Source organism: Apteryx mantelli, chromosome 23, assembly GCF_036417845.1.
Source record: "Apteryx mantelli isolate bAptMan1 chromosome 23, bAptMan1.hap1, whole genome shotgun sequence".
NCBI lineage: Eukaryota > Metazoa > Chordata > Aves > Apterygiformes > Apterygidae > Apteryx > Apteryx mantelli.
The window spans coordinates 4,781,334-4,802,685 of NC_090000.1; the positions used below are offsets into that span (position 1 = coordinate 4,781,334).

General features: G+C 39.4%; 1 protein-coding gene across 1 annotated transcript; it reads left to right on the forward strand.

The window, feature by feature from the left end:
• Positions 1-192: 192 nt before the first annotated feature.
• Positions 193-20,797, forward strand: JHY (junctional cadherin complex regulator). The gene is made up of 10 exons (XM_067310016.1): positions 193-220; positions 2,342-2,735; positions 5,674-6,172; positions 10,288-10,398; positions 13,078-13,371; positions 13,456-13,703; positions 14,624-14,909; positions 16,757-16,837; positions 17,807-17,932; positions 20,135-20,797. The coding sequence occupies exons 1-10, from the start codon at positions 193-195 to the stop codon at positions 20,336-20,338; spliced, it is 2,271 nt and encodes a 756-aa protein (XP_067166117.1). The 3' UTR covers positions 20,339-20,797.
• Positions 20,798-21,352: the final 555 nt, after the last annotated feature.

Below are 21,352 nucleotides of genomic sequence, written 5' to 3' on the forward strand. Positions count from 1 at the left end.
GCTAACTAGGAATACCTTTACGGACAAAACTATCTAGTCGTAGGTATCACGTTTTTTTAGCCGCCGAATTCGTCATTAGCCGCAGAATCTTCGTCGTGCCAGCACGGGAGCGACCCTCAAAATGGCGCCGGGCGGGCCAACGGCTGCGTGCAGCGCGGGCACCTTCTGGTCACGTGACTGGCCCCATACAAGATGGCGGAGCCGCTGCCTCACTCCAATGGCCGGACACGACGGGTGGCGGGGGCAAGCCCGAGGGGCGGCTGGGGGCCCCGCGACCTCCTGCGTGGTGCTGAAACACACAGCGAAAAACCCCGGCAAAAGCCGAGTTTTGCCGCCTCAACTCACGGCCGGCCTCAGCCGCACCGGCGGCGTGAGGCAGCGAAATAAATTAAAACATCCGTAGCGCATCCGTCTAGTGCCCCATCATCCTCATTACCTGCACTGCTAAGTATCGGCAGATTTGAACTAAGGGGCCCACTAATCTCAGCCAACAACATAATCTCCTGTTACAGATCCCATCTGAAGTCATGGTAATTTGCCATCTTCTTAATGGGTTTTTGATCTCGTTGAGATGTAATTCTGTTTTTACAATGCTGCGCCGTCCAGGAGACAAGCCTCTTCTACTCTGTCTCGTGCTTCATTCATGTGCAAATTGCCCGTCAGAGCCGCTAATGCGTTTCTCCCTCCCTTCGCAGGCCAGCCGCCTCCCTCCGGCACGGCCCCGCACCGCCGGGCCCGCTCTAGCTCCCCCGGGGACTGCGAGCAACGCTCGAGCAGAAGAAAGAGCGGGGAGCTGCGCCGGTGTCCCTACCTGAGAGCGGCGTGGCGCTTTTTTCTCTTTCCCTCCTTTTCCCCCCTATTTCGACCCTGCCCTGCCAGGCGCCACCCAGCAGGCCCGGGCGGTACCACGCTCCCCGCGGGGGGACGCCGCGCTCCCCCCACGACCTTCCCCGTTGGTAGGAGCCGCGCGGCGTCCGCGGGGCAACGCCATGGCGACGCGGGGGGGCGGCGGGCGGCTCCGGGGCTGGCGCGGCAGGTGAAGGGGGCGGGCGGGGGACTTTCGGGGATTGAGGGTGTTTGGGGGTGAAGCGGGGCCCTTGGGGGTGAGATGAGGCTCTGGGGAATGAGGAGGGCTTGGGGGTGAAACGAGGCCCTTGGGGCTGAGGGGAATTTGGGGTGAAGTGAGGCCTCTGGGGGTGAGGAGAGGCCCTTAGCGATGAAGGGGAGCTTGGGGGTGACTCAGGACCGGGCCTGCTTTTCTCGGTGGGGCTGAAGGCCCTGCCTTCAGGTAGGAGAGGGGGCTCCCCGAACAGGGGTTATGAGCAAGGCCTCACCTCCCTTTGCGGGCGCCGCAGTTTCCCACCTAACCGAAAGGCACTTTCCAGGGAAAACTTCCCTACCGGTCCCAGGCTGTGCTCTCCAGGCTGCAGGGTGAGCACCCTCTTCCGTCAGTGATTGGCGTGAGGTGAGGACACGGGAGGAATAGTTACAGCCTTACAGCAGGGTGTAAAAGGCCTCGCAGAGGGTAAACTTGCACGTGACAAGCAGTGCTAACCCTGAAAAATTAGGAACTGTATTTTTCATGTCCATTCCTCAACAGTTGCCCACATACTAACGTGAAATTCAAGGAACATAAGTATATGTGTTTGGGCTGATTGCTCACACCGAATTACACAAACTGTATGCGCTGTAACTTACTCCTCATTTACATTTCTTTTCAAAACACTGCCTTTTCCTTTCCACCCAATCATTGAATCCCATGTGTATCCAATGGTGCAAGTAGCTTATAAAAATTTGAATGCAATGAAATGAAAACAAACTGATTTTCTTTCTAGTTTAAAAAGTGTTTCGCGATTGTTCCTGGTGTTCCTCTTTGTCACCCACAATTTCTCTATGATAGCTTACGTGTCAAGGTGATAACAAAGTTGGGTAAAGAGAACATATAAAAATCTTTACTACCTCTTAGAAGTTTTCAGATAAAATTCTGTTACTTTGTCTTAGCTTTATTTTTTTCATACGTATAAGCCATTTTATACATGACTAGTTTTGCTACCACTAATATTTCAGTTTAAGGCAGATTTCATAGTAATAAGTTATGCATTTGCAATAGAGGGACCTTGATATTAATTACTCAAAGGAAAATCAATATTCATATTAACAGATGAGAGTAAAGAATTGTTTTAACTATAGAAGATCAAATTCTGAGCTTAAGCCAATGATATTACCAACCGTTCCAGCTTTTAACAAATATAATCATTATCATAAAGTGAACAACTTCTTTGTTTACTCTCCTATTTTCCAAATACAGGACTGTTGTATACCATCAGTGCAAAACACTGAGTGAATTCTTCACATAGGAAGTATATTTCAGTTTCTTCTCCGCACACTTGCAACATGATTAAAAGTCATTTTCCTGGAAGGGTATTCATGCAACCACATTTTTATCCTGAAAATTTGAAAAGACAATCTGTAAGCGAAGGAGACTTAGCTGCAGGTCTGCATGACTCTGAAGAGTCTGATTGTGAAAGCCTTGCTCAAGAGAGACAATATCAGCTAGAACTCCAACAGCGGATTCGTGAAAATGAAGAACTGATAGGACTGTCTTCAGATGAGTTGGAGAATGACAGCTTAGAAGAAGATAGCTTGGCGGAGACGAGTTTAAAAGAACATGAAGAGGCTAAGTGTGACACAGATCGATATACAACTGGAATGCAAAAGAATGGTAGTAATGGAAGGTAAGGCATAGGATTTTAGTAGAGGGGTGTAATAGTTTGGACACTTTAAAGCTAAAGCCTTACATTTCTCAGAGCATACATTACATCTCCAAGACCAATTTATATGGTCAAAGTGCTATTAAGGGCCCCTAGGGACTAAGTTATACACAAAACTGTACTGTTTCTTCATACCCACATTCATAATTATTACACCCATCTCTCCAGCATTGCCCCAATTGTTTGTTATCCACGCTAAAACACCATTGCAGGAAGGTAAGGTGCAAGCGAGAACATCCCACACGTGCCTATACAGGCTCCCCACATCCTGGCTCTAGACATCACATACAAGGGTGATTGCCCCATGCCTCTTTATTTGCCTCTCAAACAGAAAGGCAGGAAGGTAGGAAGTGGTGAGCTGATCTGTGCTAACCCTTACTCTTAGGCAGCACAAGTAAGCTAGAGGTGGAGCATTTGACTAGTCTCCTGCTGGTAAAGGCCTATGAAATGTAGATCCACTCTTATTCCTGTCTGCTTGATTGAGAACCCACTGCAGTCAATGGAAGGAGTTCAACAACTGTAATGGGCTGTGGATGAGGCACTGCAATATTTAGCAGTGTGTGCTGGGTACTGTCTCAGGTCATGGGCTAGAAGGTTCCTGAACCTGGGCTGTGAAAATGAGAGAAAGCAAAGACCAGTACTGACACATACTTTCTTCATTCCTTGCAAAAAGACCCGTGCTGAGCAAACTAGGCCACTTTGCATAAGAAACTTATAAGCAAAACTGGTGGGCTGAATAAATGCAGTTTTGTTCTATAACTACATACATGTAAAATTAAAAATTACAGGGTTGCTGTCACCCTTAAACATTCTTTAAAAAGCATTAACTTGGTACATAAAATTTAATTTGCTGTCATATGCATAAAAGGTTTAACACTGTGTAAACTGGAAATAATTCTCAAGTTTAAAAGGATTAAATTAAACCTGAAGTAATAATAATGTGCAGTTTCAATTTAATTGTCTACTTAAAATAAAATGGCAAACAAATGAAGGCTAAATGATTAATAGCGTGCTTTTATTCACCTCCTCAACAGGCAAAATGGTCAGTTATTGAACATTTTATTGTGAGTACAAATGATGTTAATCGTACTAGAAACATGCTCTAATTTTTAGTAATTTTTTTGACTGAATACTATGCTGAATGTGAGGCTCTTCATTAAATGGAAATTTGATTTTATTTTGTTTGAACTTAGCCTAGTAAGTACTCAAATATAGTCCATTAACTGGAGCAAATATCACGGCATATGCATATGAAACCCCCTCTCTACATCCATTACTAACCTCGGAATTTGAAGAGGAAACGCTGCATCTGTTGTCTACATACAACACTTTTGTTGATGAGTGCAGAGTCCATCTAACCTTTATATCAAGTTGGGGGGAGGAATAAAAGGTGCACTTTTTGTCTGCAGATGATTAGAGATGAAGGAGCTCTTCACACTCATTTTGTTCCAGCACGGTGACCTGGCCTGCGTAATACAATTGAGCTCCTGTGCACACATTTCAGCACAATAGAACTCTTTAAAATTATACTCTGTTATTTGAATCATTACAATTATATCACATATTTCTGTACTCATGTCAAAAACATGGTCACCTATTTCTGTTTACCTGTGGGGTGTCACAGCTATGAATAACAACGTTTTCATTGGTGTAAATCATCTGATCTCTAATACACAGGATACCACGGCACGGATGCTTACCTAAATTAAAAGTATTGATAGAGAAAGAGATTATTATTTAGGTGCCACTTACAATATAGGCCCATATGTAACTAATCTAGAAAGGATCGGTAAATGTTTATGGAAGTGTTAATATGGTTAACTATGTCACAGTTTGGAGAATCCAGTAGATCATTTCTTATAGTTAGAGCTGAAGAGCCAACTGGAATTGAGTGTCTATAAATGTCACCTTGAAAGGCTCACCATTTGTCAGTGTCTAAGAAACCAGGGCTATACTGCTGGTCCAGTTAAGCCAGAACAGTGTTAAAAGCTTTTTCCCCTTACTCCTGCCTCTACCCTCCCATCTCCTGGGAGCCAAGCTGTATGTATCTGGCTCAGGCAGTTGATCTTCCTGCTGTTGGATCAGACCATAAGTCATGAACAGACTCAACTGTGTTCTTTTAAAGGCAGCCCGTCTTTGTTCAAATAGAGCAACAACAAATTGGGCACTTGTTTAAGAACAAACAAAAAACCCAAACCCACAAACCTTTCTGATTTGTTGTTTTGTACCATAAATGCCAGGAGTATTTATTGAATGATTATCTCAATTACAGCCTGTTTTTTAATGACAAATTACTTGAAATCTGTCATAGAAAGTTTTATTGAAATATCAGACTCTATATCCTGATGTTTCATAGGAATGAGAAGAGAGAATAAAAATACAGAGCTTTAGGTTGCTCTCGCTTAGGCAGTCAATTCTGTTGAGATTTGGGAGAGGGATCTTACCGAGAATATCACTCTTATTTCACAGAGCAGAGTCTCCAAAAAGCAAGCAACACATGCTGTCATGTAGATTACATCATTTTCAAGGAAACAACAGAAGCGATAAGATGCTGTCATTTCAGCTTTTAATGGATTCTGCTAGTGCTTATAATTTCTATTCTGAGTTTAGGATAAAGATTGTATTCTGCTGTGATCTGAGTGTTAGACCAATTTATCATTCACTGATAAGGAAAATTAAAAATGAAGAGGAGGTTCAGCGTAAATTTTTTACTTAAAAAAAGTTTGATAGAGTGCTTTTGATCCTGATCCTGCAAATGGTCATACAAAAATGACTTTATACACTGAACTAATTCAGTTGACCATGTTTGCAGGGTGGTTGTCATAGGCTAAATTGTACACTGAAAAAAATATAATTTACACATTTTATACATAACTAATTTTGAGCTTGTTTTTTTAAATAGGAAAGAGCAGTCTGTGGACAAATATTTCAACCTAAGATACGATCCTAATTGGAAGAACATAAAAGAGGTAACAGAATTTTCTGAAGCAAAAAAAGCACATCAAGTTCCTGGAAGAGGCAGCGTGGAATTTTCACAAGATTCATTTTACCTCCTTGCCGATGGCTGCCCAGAAGAAAAGAATCAACAGATGACAAAATCACAAGATACATCCTCTGAGTTTGATACAGAAGTATTAAACTTTCATGAACCAAACGCCATGATCAGCAATGAACCTTGTAGGTTATATGTTAAAGGGAAGGAATCTGAAGAGGACTATCATTTCAGAGATAGTCCCAGTACATACAGCAGTGCTTTTTCTCTTCGGATTCATGATCAACCAGAAAGAGCAAAAAAAGACTTCGTGGCAAAAAATAAACAGACTTTAGGATTAAGTACACGCATGAGAAATTCCTATCTTCAGTTACACAGTAAAAAGCAAGGGGAAGTTCTTCAAGAAAAGGTAGGAAATTTCTACACATCTTCTAATAGTATAAACTGATGTAATGTCTATGGTTAAAACAGAGTATCTGCATGATCTTTCAGGTTTGCGTGACAGTTGAGTAGATTTACCATCTATCCTGCAATGGATAACTCATGATTTCCCACAATATCTCACATCAGCCAGACCAAAACTTATATTTGAATAGTAATGCACAGTAGTTGGATTTGGAGGACCTAGTATTCTTATGTTTGATTTATATTAAGAATTAAGTGGAAAGGTGGTTAAAGCTCCTAATAAACAATTTGTACATAAGTTTGCTGCTTTTACTTGCTATACATTATGCATAATGGGGGAAGGTGGAAGTAATTGAATTATTACACTGAGTTGTAGCACAGAAAATTCTTAATTTACAAAACTGCTGAGACTTTGTTTCAAGTGACACATTCTTGGAGGCTAATGAACAGTTGACACAACACTAGAGGGCATCTGCTGACTACATTACAATGAGTGCAACAGTGGACAAGCTCTTTTCTAGCAGAGCTATTAAGAGCACTTGTTTTTTCAGTTATAATTTAGTTGATGGTGAAAATAATTAGCGTAGATTGATGCTAATTAAAGCTATGTTGATATGATTATGTTTACTGTTTGGGGAATTCTGAAGATGTTTCATATGTAAGTATTGGAGCCAGGGATCAGAACTTCATTGTGTAGACACTATGCAAAGATATCTAATAGAAACAACTCTGTTAAAACCAGGACAATGTTATAGGATTCCCTCGCTGAAGTAGCCATGGGGACTAAATCCTAATTTTCAGATTCCTTTCTGTCTCCAGCAGAGCTGTGACATAGCAGGAGCCTTGCAACACACATGTAAAGAGAAGGTGTGTTTCTTTCCTCAGCAAGTTGAGATGCCACCGACATCACTAGCTGCTGTCAGCTAGCTTTGTATTTGCTGGGGGTAGGCAGAGGAAGAGGTAGTTGTCTCCGGTTCTCAGTCAAGACAGCCATTGCTCCATCCTGTTGGAGGGGTGAAAGAAGGCCTAACAGAAGCATCTTGTTGACCAAAGCTGGCCTGCAGGCAGTGATCTTCCAATAGCAAACATTATATACCACTGTCAGCTTCTGTGAGGTCCCATGCACAAGCATGCACTGGAACTGAGACTTTAAAAAAAAAAAAAAAAGAAAGAAAGAAAGTATGAAGAGGGACTTCATCAATCACCAAAACCCTCTGCTATTGTCACAGGAAGCACATCTGTGAATTCTTCCCACACCCAAACTCTTTTTTAAACTAATTAGTGTATTTTCCCATGTTAAAAAGCACTTCCAGTATGTCACTCCTCTAACGATTGGAAAACCAGCTTCCAGTCTAAACTCATTCACAGCTGGTTTGCTCTTGAATCAACACTGCCTGGGTGAAAGTCTAACAGTATCAGTGTGACTGGGAAGGGAAACCTCTTGGGAGACTGGAGGAAAAATACCATCTATGCTGTGGATATAACTGAAGAGGGAGTTTTATAAAAGGTCCTATAGCATCACGTATAGCTGCCTTACAACAGTGAGTCCACAGTCTTAGTTATTCTCCGTTTCACTTGAAGTGAAGGAGAAGTGGTGTCCAAAGCCTTAGGATCCAACAGGTTCACAGACCAGGAGACAGCAAGCGCTAGTGAGGGTAACATGGTGCTCCCGTGAAACAGTGGCCCATCGGGGCTTCAGGGGAGGAAGCGGTTTAAGGAGTATCTTTAGACAGCACACAAAGAAATCCAAACCTTGTCTCAAGGCTCATGATTCTCAGTTCAGCAGCTGTCTTCTGCGTTAGGCCAGTTACCTCACCTGAAAAAAATCAATCGAAAGTGCAAGTATGCAGAAAAGCAAGCAAGTCAGACATGTGCTGGAGCACGGGAACACATTCTGAATGCTGTTTTTCCTAAACTGAATTATTTTGAGCTTTGCAGGATGCTGAAGCTCTCTTTGTTGGTAGGATCACAGTGGGCTGACAGGTATTGTGATTATGACATAGTGTTTACATTAAGGTAAGTAGTTTACATACAGCTTTATTTAACTAACATAACATTGGGTAAAATATTTGCAGGCGTGTTCTTGCAAGATTTACAGCTGTTACCTCTGTGCATAAAGATAGCAGTCTGTATGTACCAAAACATACCATAAATGTGTGTTGATCTTTATAGTTACTAATTTATATAGCATTTTATAAAACATCAAGTTCTTTGCGGTGTTGTCTGATTCTTTAAGAACCTGATGATGAGTTTCTTGAGAAAGAGAGAGAGAGAGAGAGAGAGAGAGAAGTAGCAGCCCAATCTAGCTCAGCTGTACTCAATATGAGTTGCTTTCCTACCTACAAGCCCCTTACTTCAAAGCAAGGAACATAATGTACAATTTTTTAATGGCTCTAGACCAAGGCACTCAGACTCTCTGTGCACTGCGCCTTACCTCAGTGTAAACACCTAATCAAGATTGCCTGCGCTTCAACAATAGCAGCCAAATGCAATTCGAGAACCACAAGCCTTTGAAGTCCTCGCTGCAAAGGCCGGTTTTCTAGTCTGGGATAATGACATGCCATGATTGCTGTCTTTGTTGTATCTTTTCAGTAGAGAAGCAATTATGGGCCTCAATTTAACAGAATAGGCATTACACAGCTTATGATGCTCAAAATGCAATTTCATTTGATCATTTTCTCAATTTGATTGGTATTAATAGAATAGTTCACAAAAAATGCTGGCAGAGGTTGTGTCCTGTTCCTCTTTCAAAGAGATAATGTAGAAGTATGCTTTACCTGCCCAGTAAACTATCAATATAGTGAGTCAGTTGGTTCCACCAAAAACATCTTCCTGACTGCAAAGCTGTGTCTATCCACAGTTCAGGAAACCTATGTAGGAACTTGTAAATTGTTAAGTTTTCTAGAGACCAATAGAATCTGCATCACCATTTGGTGATTTGGGGTTTAGTAATATGATTCACCTGAAACGTCTGCAAGACATTCTCCTTACCTTTTCCTAGTTCTCCCAGTCTCTCGCCCCCAAACATGTTAGGCTCAGCTCCCCAAAAGGACTAAACACTTTGTTCACATGGATTTCACCATGATGATTTTCAATTAATAATTCTCTTGGTCACAAATATCTTCTCAGTGTGAATTCTTCTGTGTTAGTCAGTATCACTCTGCAGTGATGCATATATATTCCTACCACAAGCATTGGTTCAGTGCATAGTTTTCTGTAGTCTCTTTATCGTAAGACTGTCTGACTGCACACAGATTTGTGGTCATACCTACTGTACTACTTAGCAGGAAAATGTGGCATAACAGAAAGGGGAAAAAAGCATTCTTTTTCATGAAATTGTATACATAGAAAAAACACTGAAAAACTTGGGTCTCAAAATGTATTTTGCATTTTGTCATATTTACAAGGGTATTTCTTGACTTCAAAATATGTAGTGCCACCAGCCACCCTTGAATAATTGCCCAGGTTTGATTTCTAGCCATTGGGCCACCATGATTGTGTCCATATAAAGATGATGTTCTTGTATGTGGACTGGCTGTTTTGCACAAACTGTTTGATATTGTTGTCAGGCTATATGCATTGGATGTTTTATTTCTGTGGCTACTCCCTATACCTTTCTACCAACATTACTGTGTTTTGCCATCTTTTTCTTCCACGTAACTCTATTGTTCAGGACCTTGCTATGGTGTCTATCATCCATTAATGCCTTGGTACACTGGCTGATTGCCTGGACAATGGCAATTGTCTAGTTGCTCTTTTGTTAGTAGGTACATCTACTGACTCTTATATAAATTGAGAAGCCCAGACATTTGAGAGTGTCTGTTACAAGTGGATTTCTATGCTGCATACTTTCTGCAATTTTCTTTGCTTCTATTCCCTTGAAAAGCAGAAGAAATATCCCCTACTACCACACTATTGTTACTTGTTTCTCTGCTTCTTTTTTGTTTGGTCTTTATTTAGCCGTTCATTTTCTTGTTATCTATTATTTAATGTCTAACTTTACCATTTCAGCTTTACTAGGATACAAGTTATTTCTATTCTTATTCCCCCAAGACTTTTAAATACTTTTATCTGGCTGGTCCATCTTTGCGTGTGATCATAAACATTCTTGTTTTTTAGGTTGCAGATACTAAAGCTGTTGATGAAGAACCAGTTCAGAATGTCCTACCATTTCAGAACATGAAATTGGATCCTGAAGACAAATGGTATCTGAAGTCACAGCAGCTCAAGGTTCCTTTTCGATAAAATGTGATTGTTGAAATATACATGTAAAAACATATCAGTTTGAATATTTCAGTCTGTAAGGCTCATTTCTTTTAAAATACCAATTACTGAATATAAATCCTTAGATAATCACTCACTCAGATAATCCATAAAAATTTAAAGCCTATGCTGCTTTATATATTGAATATTTTTAAAACAAAATAGATCTCTTAATCCCAAGAAATTCTGAGCTTAAAGAATGACATCTATGTAGGACGTTTCTTGGTTAACAGTAAAAGTGCAAACTAGTACGTGGTTATTTTTGATGGTTCGTGAGGATTATAAGCTAGAACTTAACTACTCTTGTATTCCTTGCCCCCAAAATTCTAGTGAACATCAAGAGTTTACCATAAAACAGAAAATGTTACAGATAGAAAGACTTGTGGTGACCTCCTGCTTACAGTTAAGTCTATAGATCTGTTTTATGCTTGCCTTTCAAACTAATGCAATGAATAGTCTTTGGAGCAGTAATAGAGGAGACCACATATCATCACTGGTGAAAAACCAAGCACTTCAGAACCAGAACTTCAAGCCAACTAGAATTATTATTAGCAAACCTAATCGTTATCTTTGTATCAAATGTATTTGAAGTAATTCAGGCAGACTGTTTAAATTCCCTGCTGTTCACTTAAGACTGGAAGATCTGCTTCTTAAAAGGGTAGACAAGATTTTATGCTGTTATTCATTGCAAAAGATTTGCTTTATATATGAAATTTCAGAATGAAGGAGGTATTTTACTGGGCTGCTTATTCCATCTAAATGGGAAAACATTGGCCTAGTCTCAGTTTGGCAGCAGTTCATACTTTCCACTGGTGGCACAGTATGCCAGAACACTAATCGTTACTGCAGAGGTCGAGCTAACAAATCATCATCTTGGCACCAGGAGTCAGGATTCCCCAGTGCTAAAGCTTTCACCAAAACATTCTTCTCTATATGTGGATTTAATACCTACCATTAAGCAGTTACTCTGAGTGTGTATGCTATGTAGTGATTGCAAGTGTTGCTAACAAAAGAACCCTAGAGAGACAGGAGGATGAAATGGAGGATTTCAGTGCTGACAAAGATTAAATGGACTGGGAATGGATTTGTATATTACCTAGAAGGAAAGCCATGTCTTTCCTCCAAAGGGGCAACACCTGATGTTTTAATTAGGAAGTGATGTTTCTTAAATAAACTCCAGATTTAGAGTATATCAGTTCAGCTGAAGAGAGTAGTCCTGTTGTGCTTAAATTATTAATTAATTCTTAATTTAATTCTTAAATTGTTTCTTATCATTTGGATAATGTTTTGCAGAACCTGCAGGGAGGAGTGCTTGGTTTAGAAATGAAATCATTTAAATCACTGACATCAATATGTTTCTACTGTGGACTGGTCTAGCAGAGTGTACATAACCATCTCTTTATAAAATTTAGTACAATTTATTTTCATTAGAATCTAAGAAAACAGAACTGATTTGATTTTTGAAACATTTTCCCCAGGTGGTTGACAGTGAACTGCCACTTGTCTAAAGGGTTAGAAATGAGTAGTCCTGAGCATTTAAGGGTGATATACTAGCTCACCCATTAGTGCACCTCATTCAGATAAAGCTCACTTACTTGATATTACCAGGACATCATTTCTCAGATATGGTCTGCATCTGTAAGGAGCCCTTTTGTAGTGTGCCACTTCAGAATTTATCTCAGGCCATTGAGGAGTTTCAGTGCAGTATTATGCATTGCCTGTGCAGCACTATCCACTTGTGCAGCACCTGAAGAGAATCTGTGGTTCTGTTCTTTACTAAGGGTGCATATGGTTTTTAACTTCAGATTAACTCTAGGCTGGGCCATCATCTAGTCTAGCCATGAGCATAATTTACTAAGTTGGGGTTAGATACGAGCTGCCTGGAGTGAATTAGATGGATCTAATCAGCCTTGTGCAAACCAGCCCAACTCATTACCAGTGTGCTAAGGAACTGTTATTTTAGTTATGAGGACCAATACCCTACCTAAGTCTCTTTCAGGTCCTTTTATCAGGGCATGTTTTATTAATTCAAAACCTAAAACTCTTCAAGTGGCACAAAGTAAGACTGTTCTCTGTACTATACTAGACTTTTGGGCACAGATGCTTTTCCTTTTGCACTTGACTCTCTGCTAAGAGCTTGCTTTTAAAAAAAGTTTCCATCCCGAAGCTCATTCAGCCACATAAAATGTCACCATAACCCCTTACTAGCTGAGAGCATAGTCAGAGCATACATCAAACAGGTCTGGCTGGCTCCAGACATCCCTGATTTTTAAAGGGACTAGAGATTATACACTCCAACCCGTTCATGCATGTTCAAGGCACCACATCAACACATGTTCAAAGTTTAGTACATGTTCAGAACTCAACTTCACTGTAACTTACACAACTATTTAAGGGCCACCTAAAATAGGAATGTTGTCCTGAATTAGAATCATAGAATAGTTTAGGTTGGAAAACCTCTTCTGGATGTAATCTAGTCAAAACTTTAGTTAGTCAGGCACAAGGTTTGCAGAATGTTGAGAAATAGCTAGATGAAAGGTATTATAGTAGGGAAAAATTACCCATACACTTGTAGACTGTTGATTTTAATGAACATGTACAATAGCAACCACTGAAATTCACCATACTTTTGATAACTTGTTTTAGGATCACCAAAATAAGCAGCCCCAGAGAAATAAAATAAAATCCAACCAAAGTCTCAAAGGGAGAGCTTTCCCGAGAAATGATAGCCAACAGCCACCAGGAAGACCCGCAGAATCGAAGTCTTGGCACCACAGGCACCTCCAAGTATCAGAATTTCAGACTGCTCCCACACAGGCAGCAGAGCAAGACAACAGCAGCGCACTGCAGAAATGGCCATGTCCAAATCTTTCTATTGGCCCTGGTGCTACTCACTTAAATAATTTCCCAAATTCAAAACATTTTGTTAATCAGGATTTTGTTACATCTACCCACCCTCTTCATCCAACACTGCATAAATTTAGCCCAGTAGAGTTCATGTCTCCAGCATACCCCAGTGGGGAGAAACATCATCATGGTCCTCCAAACGGACTTCCACACGATCAGCAGCATTTATACAATCATGCCATTTTACCGTTTTTTCCAAGAGATGACTGTACCAATGATCAAGCACACCCAAATCAGAGGAATAATTCATCTATTTACAATGCTAATTTTCAAGAATTGGTAAAGGATCAAGTGTCACTTCAGGATTGCAAAAGACGCATTTATGCAGATAAAAGCTATCCCAACTATGCTATCAGTATTTTATGGTAAGGATAATCACAATATTATCATAACACCAGGATGCCCAGATAAATTAGAGATGGACAAAAAAGTAAGTCCAAAATATTAAGGTCTTACGTGATATATCTATCACTATAGATTATTGTTAACTTATAGATTCATTATAACTATGGATTTTTAAAATGTATTATTGGAAAAGAACATTTCTATATTCCATTCACTCTTGCAGGCAGAATTTTCTGTGATTGGAAGTTTCCCTCTGAAAGGCTAAAAGTGAAACTTAAAAACAAGTTAGTAAAGAGACATGTGCATAAGCTAAGTCTAGTGCTACCTGCAGAGAGTTTTATCGAAACCTGCTTTCTGGAGTCGATGTCCAGAGTCACTCCAGTGCCTGTTCTGGGTTGCCACCCAGGTTTTAAAAGTCATCGACATTTGCCATTATGGGTAGCCAGAGGTGTTTTTACTGATTTGATAGTCATTCTAGGTGTACCATATTACCATAGAAATCAAAAATTTTTGTGCAAAAGTTCTGAGAATACAGTTTGGACACTATTGAAATGGAAAGGGCATGAACATCTAAAATCTTATGGACATGTTCTTGTGGGCATGAACATCTAAAATTAAAGTTTTATTTTAAGTAGGCAAAGAATGAATCCTTTCAACTCTTAGCAGGTCTGATCCAAAGCTCTTTAGAGGCAGTTTCCATTGACTTAAGCTAGCTTTGCATCAAACTGAAAATTTCCCCATCTATAATTTTTCCATTTAATTTAGACAGTCTCCATGCACTTGGGTGCAAGCAAAGGAAGTCATTGTGAAATTCCCGTGTTTCCATCTTCATGTTCCCAATATATTCTCTGATCAAGGATGATTCTATGTACAGATTGCTTGTTGAGCTATCAGCTATTAACAAATTAAGATCTTTTTTATATCTTCTTCCTTTTTTGAGGCCTTCCCACTCTTCTACTCACAGTTCACCAGCAGCCCCTTGTCCAGCTTCCCAACTTATGAAAACCATGGAGCAACACTACCAAGAAATCACTCATTTGACAGAAGCTCACTTAGCTGACAGGCACTTGTTCAGCCTACTTCCACCTATAATCCCACAGCTGGAAAGTGGTTCAGAGCTACATACAGAGAGAGGTGAAAGAAGTCAAGTGAAAATAAGCCGAAGCAACTCAGAAGGATATCTAATGCAACTGGAAAAGCAAAAACAGCTTAAAGTCAACAAGAAGGTAAGAAAATAGACATGGATTGGAAGATAGTTTTAAATTTGTTTCCTTCTCTGTTAAATATTTTTTAGTAATAACCCAAAGGTCTTCACACAAAAAGGAATGGGGACTAGGAACTATTTTGTTTTTATAGAGTGCAAACTGACACACAGTGACTTGCCTGGAGCATTGAAAACCAACAAATTATGGTGGAAACAGACACTGAAGTTGAAGGTATTCACTAGTCATTTTTCTGACCAAATCATTCTAATCTAGAGAACGAGGCAATTCACCATCGCCTCTCCCTACATCACTTTCAGACTTGATTAGCTCTAAGAACACACAGAGCAGTGTTTGTCCTTTAAGTTATTCCAGTGATAAAATGATTTAAAATAAAGCTATTTGTATAAAGCAGCAGGTAGCCAGGCCTCAGAGCTGAGCAAACCATTATCCTGGTCATGCTCATTTGCTAGCCAACTCAAATCTCTTGGTTTCCAAGGGAATCAAACTGAACAACACCAAACTTAGAGGATTTATAAAGCTAACAGCATAAACATTATTACAAGTCTGCTGACAATCCCAATGTGGTCCTTATTAAAGCTGGATTCTTTTTGTCTTTTCTGTGCGTCCAGATTTCATACTGTACCCAGTTAACACAGATGCAGTGGAGCAGCATAGAGATATCGCTGTGTGTCCATGACAAATTCAATGTTTAAGAAGTTAGCTCCATGTCTCAGGGCAGACAAGCTAAGCTGGAATAATTACTCATGTGCTTCATCTAGGAGGCAGTTTGTGTATTGCTGCTTGAATGACTCTAAGAAGAATTAGCTGGATTATGATAGTAACTGCAGGGCAGATTTCCTTCCCTTTCTGTTTCCCCAAGTTCAAACCATTGTTTCTGTTCTGCATTTTCAGTAGCTTTCTCACACTTCATATCTGAGGAATGCTACAGAGAATAGGACTGTTTATGTCTCACAGAATGATCCAGCTTTTCACAATAAACAACTGCACCAGTATGCACATTTTGGCTTTCAAAATACATTAGGAGTGCGAAAAGCATGATTTGTTGTATACAGCAAAATGATTAACTCTCCTCAGTACCTCCAATTAAAAAAGAGGTGTAAATATATCACAAAATAGTAGGGATAGCTGACACAATGAAACATCAAATAGAAATTTCAGTGCATAGATTTGTTTCTTTCTAGTCGAGTTTATCTTGAACATGTCCTTTGTTTGAAAAAAAAAATGCATTTTTTTATTTGCACATAGATATTTTCTTGCTGTTTCTGCATTACTTCATGATTCCAGTGACATCACCCATCATTCATCTTCCTTTTTGCCTATGCAATTGTAAAGCTTTTGCTGTGCTGCAAGGCAGGTATTTTTCAACTTTCTGTGAGCAATTGTTTTCAATTACATTGCAATTTTGAGAATGAAGAAAGGTTACTATTACAATAACATTTGCCTGTTTGGTTTTTTTTTAATTGCCAAAATCAAGTATTTTTCTCTGCTTCTCTTATAACGGTTTCTTTGGAATTTCATTCTAGTAAGTGTCAAATGGGTCACTTTAAGCTGTTTAAAAATAAAGCTCAAGGAAGGTCATTTTTGATGGAGGAAGCATTGCTTTGTAGTTTTGATGATTGGCAATTACCCACCTAGTTTCAAAGGAAAGATGGTGTAATTTCATTTTTGCAAATAATTCAATCTTTTTGGTCACTTACAGCCCATGAAATGAAACAATGCCAGAACTAAGGTTGAAACTGGAACTTGAATCCTGCTCTTATGTTGGGTGTCCACTACAAGACTTGTCTTAATTATGCTCTCTATGAAATCATATAGATGAAAATCTGTCACTGCTGTTTGTTTTTCAGCCATATAGTTCAAAAGCCTACATGAATCTGAATGTGAGACTTGGAGGCCTTGGACCTGACTATGAAGCAATCAAAGAGAAAGTAGGTGGTCCCCATGATACGGTGTGCTTTTCAGTTGTGCCAAGTGTTGTTAGGTAGGGGAGAAAGGCAATGAAACCATTGCCGAGACAGTAACTTGTGTTTATCTGGTATGTTATGTCCTTGGCTCGCAGTCTAACTCGAGTTCCTAAAGGGAGATTCAAATAGAAGGAAAGACAACTGTATTGTGGAATAGTTTCAGCCCTCTAGTTTTGTAGTCCCAGAAACAGGGATTAGTTCGCAGAGTTCAGCAGAGCTAATTGCAGATCATGAAATCTATGAAGCAAACATGATAAAATGATCATCCTGTTGGAGTAATTGAGAAGCTCCTGTGATTTCTTCAGCCTTGCAGCAAGTGAAATAGATTAGACATCTCAAATTGCAATGGTTAGAGTGGTGCACAGTGCACGGTTATGTGCATCTTTAACACTTCCGTAACACTTGTGTAACCTGTCATGTCAATGGAGTACTGCTGCCTTGAAAAGAAAGTAATTGACATTCACTGATAACTGGGGAGAGACAGAGCACACTGCTGAATTTGAGCATAATGAATAGTTGGAAATACAAAGAGACAGGATATCAGTTAAATAAACAGAGAAGGTCATTCAAGGCCTTAAAAGTACAGGGATTTTAGAAGTCATTGCAAAAGTGGACATAAATTAGCACAACCATTTTAGAATGGAACTGATATATTGAAACAATCACCTGAGAATAAAGATGCCATCTGTTGCATTTCCATCAAGCTCTATCCTAGATACAATCCAAGAAAGAGCTCTTACAAATGAAGAGTGACTCTAAAAAATTTGTGCTATTTATCAGAATTTCCTGATGTGTTCTGCTGAGCAATGATCAATAGCATAGCCAGGTTAAACAGCAACAGGGGTGTAAATGGAAGACTCCAGTGGAGAAAGGGTTTCATTGATGGTTCCACTGAGACATTTAATTAACTATACACTTTTTTCCTTTTGTCAGAAAGAGAAGTTAAAGCAACAAAAGGAATATGCAAAGCAAATTAAGGAACACAACATGAAAAACATTGCTTCTGTTCAGAGGTTGCCTACAAAACCCAAGGTTACATCCTCAGTGTCAAGGCAAAAGGTAGGAGAGTCCTTTTAGAATGCATGCAGGGAATGATCCTGACTTTGCATAAAGAAAAAGAAAAGCAGGAAATGTAACTGAGTATGCTAACACCGTTTCTCCATTTTGATTTTTCTTTAAACAACACTAGGGACTTCTGCTTCCATAGGATCTTGGCAAGTGCTCATCTCTGCCTCTGTTCCGTTATGGGTATAGATGTTTATCAAGAACTGCGTATTTTTTCTGGACACAGCAGCAGTGTTCAGTTCATGCAGTTCTCCATTTGTGCTATCACCACTCAACTTGGCTTAACCAGCTAGGTGATGTTTTCCTGGAGGAAGAGGGGTGTGGAACAAAGAGGAACATGACCTCCACAAGAACACTACCCAGTGCAGCACATGCTCTGCCTCATCATCAGCAGAGGCCATATACCTGCAGAGCAGAGCAATCTTCTTGTCAGTCTATAATCTACCTGCCTGTCAGTCTCACTCACAAACTCCTGTCCCTTCAGTTGCATAGCTACAATAATTGATCTTATTTTACAAGCCTTCACAATGTTGCCTTTGCCTTCATTGCCCTTCAGAAATAGCCCAAACTAGTAATGTCTCATGACATGACAATGCCATACATAAACAAAGGGAACACTGCTTTCCCTTTTTCAGGAATTAAATGGCATATATTCCATCAGATAAGTTCTTCAGGAGCTCACCTACCGGGTGCTGAAAGCACACTAACAGGTATTTCTCCACGGTGATGACTGAGAACTGCTTGCCTCAGAAAAGAGCAGTTTTGGAGTTTAATGTCAGTTTAGTTGTTCAGTTACTTGTTCAAACCTCACATAAACCACAAAGAGATGGAACTACACTCTTTAGATGTCAGAAGGGCCTTGGATTTTGATTTGTTCAGGCCTTTCAGAAGACTTAACCGACTGTCTTTTTCACCAAGAACATGAGATAATGCAACTTCCACTTGAGATTCTACAGGTGTCTCTAAATATGTCTAGCTGAAACACAGATACAAAAAGACATCCTGGTTTAAACCAAGGCGCTCTCAGTTTCAGTATTTCTGTAAGACTATTCCCATTCTCTGTGCAAGGCAACCTTCCAGGTTTCATACATCTTTCCACACTATTTGGCAGTCCTCCAGATATCTGCTTTGCGTACCTCTTTCTGCACAGCTCTGATCAGCTTCAGTGAGACACAAGTCAGATCTAGATCAACCATTTGAGTACTCACAGTTTTCTTTTTGGTTTTTGACAGTTAAGACTATCAGGCAGCAGAGGCTAAGCTGTTGTTTAAACGGAGCTTACAGACTTTTAGTTTGCACTGTGTGGTCTTTACCTCCTTCTCACACAGATATGTGAAAGTTTACCTACTTGCTGCTACAGAAATACATACAAGGACAAGAATACTATGAAAAAGAAAACTGGTCTGCCAGTGTGGGAAGTGCAGTTCTTCAAGATGTGCTGTCCCTGTCTATACTCCATTGCTGCCCTCCTTTCCCTCCTTATGTTTGTTCAGCATATACACATTCAGAATGCCTGCAGTAGTAAAGAAGTAAAATCTGTGGTTTATTTCACACCGTTCTTCATATTCTCCTTATTTTAAGTGTGGCTCCTGAACAGACTAGGTGTCACTGGTAAAGAAATTTCCAGTCACAATAAAGCATGCGTTGTTATAACAGAGCTTGAGGTATTCTGTGAGAGGCAACTCTTTGTTTTCTTCTGAACCAGTTATCTGTTAAGGGTTGGCATGTTTAATACCATCCTTACTTGTTCAGAAAGCCTCTCTTGTTAGAAACGTGTTACCTTTGAAATTAACTGAAAAGAATTTGGCAACAGATTGTATTAAAGCAGATTCAAGACAAGAACAAGAGCTTAATGAAATTGAAAATTTTTATGTTTATAAACATATTAGACTAGTGATGCATTTTCTTTTTTAAAGAAAAAATCTATTAAAACTTAATGCTTCATTGTGTAAGATAAGCTGTAGTGGGGAGCATCAGAGGGTAAATCTCCTTGAGGTGGATTGTGTTGCACACTGCAGAGGTCTCCTGCAGTTGCTGCAGAAGCATCTAATAGCGAACACTATCAGAAACAAGACTGGGATTAGGAAAGCTATTAATTTGACTCAATGTAGAAACACCTAAATTTTCTTCCACTTTAGAAGTGTTGATCAGTTATTCTTTTAAGTTTCACACTTATCTCAATCTTCATATTTTTAGGCTCTGGAATATGCTAAGAAGATTCGTAGACCAAAAACTTTTGCAACAAGACAACCAGATGAAGAGGTGAAAGACGAACGAGTTCCTTCACAGATTTCAAGAAGAGACCATTTACCTCAGATTGCATCCTTGGAAACTTTGCAAGACAGACATGAGAAGGAGAAGCAAGTTGTAGCTGCTTTCAGAACCCTTCATATATTATAAGTAATTTGAAATGATTAGGGATATCTTCAAGGCAGAAATTATCTGAACTGCTTAATTATGAGCTATTGCCACAACGTGTTAATCTACCATCACACAGAAATATAAGGTGGTCTGTGTTTTAATAGTTTTTAAGTTTTAGAATCAGTTCTAGTACACCTAATTTTTAAAAACGTAAACAGTTGCACATGTAGCAATTTAAATATGATCATCTGTTTTTCTGTTTTTCTTTTCCTTTAAATCATCTGATCTAGCAGTTGCATCTTTCAGATTAATCAGTTATTGGCTTGTCACAACCGGATCATTTTTAAACATGCCAAACATACAGGCATATCTATGAAACATTAAAAATAAACAGTCTCATTTGATGGTCTTAATACCAGCCATACTTCTCTTTTTAAAGTGCAGAAGAGACTTTGGCAGACTAGCCAGAAACATAGCCAAAAATAATCCATTGCTGGTAAGAAAGAGAGTAAAAACAATGCGCCAAATATATCAATTGGTAATGATACAATGCTAATTATTCTACTGTTGCTCTGTTATCTGTTAGTGAATCATTGTCACAGCAAGGCCAAAATTTTGGAGCTTCATCTAGGACAAGGAAATGCAAACTAAGTACTGGCTGTTCATGCAGACAATCTGTTATTAGCCAGAAGCTGTTGAAAAATACATCGAGTAACTGAGGATAATTGAGAGCTACATGTTTGAGAGGAAACAGCTTATAACAGATTAAATCTATAAAAATAACAACAAACAGATGGGTTTCTCATGATGGTTCTGTTTCTTTAACTTAGTAAATTATGAATTAAGTCAGCATATGGAATGTGATTAGAAAACACAGCAAGGGAATTTTGAAGAAAACACCACTAAAATCTCTTAGAAAATAGGCCAATTTAAAATAGGCTAGTTAAAAGAAAAAAAGTGATTATGTCTAATTGCTTTATCCGATTTAATAGTTCCCCCTTTGTATGGGGGGACAGAGAATTAGTCTTTGGGCAAAGAAAGGTTTGAGTCTCC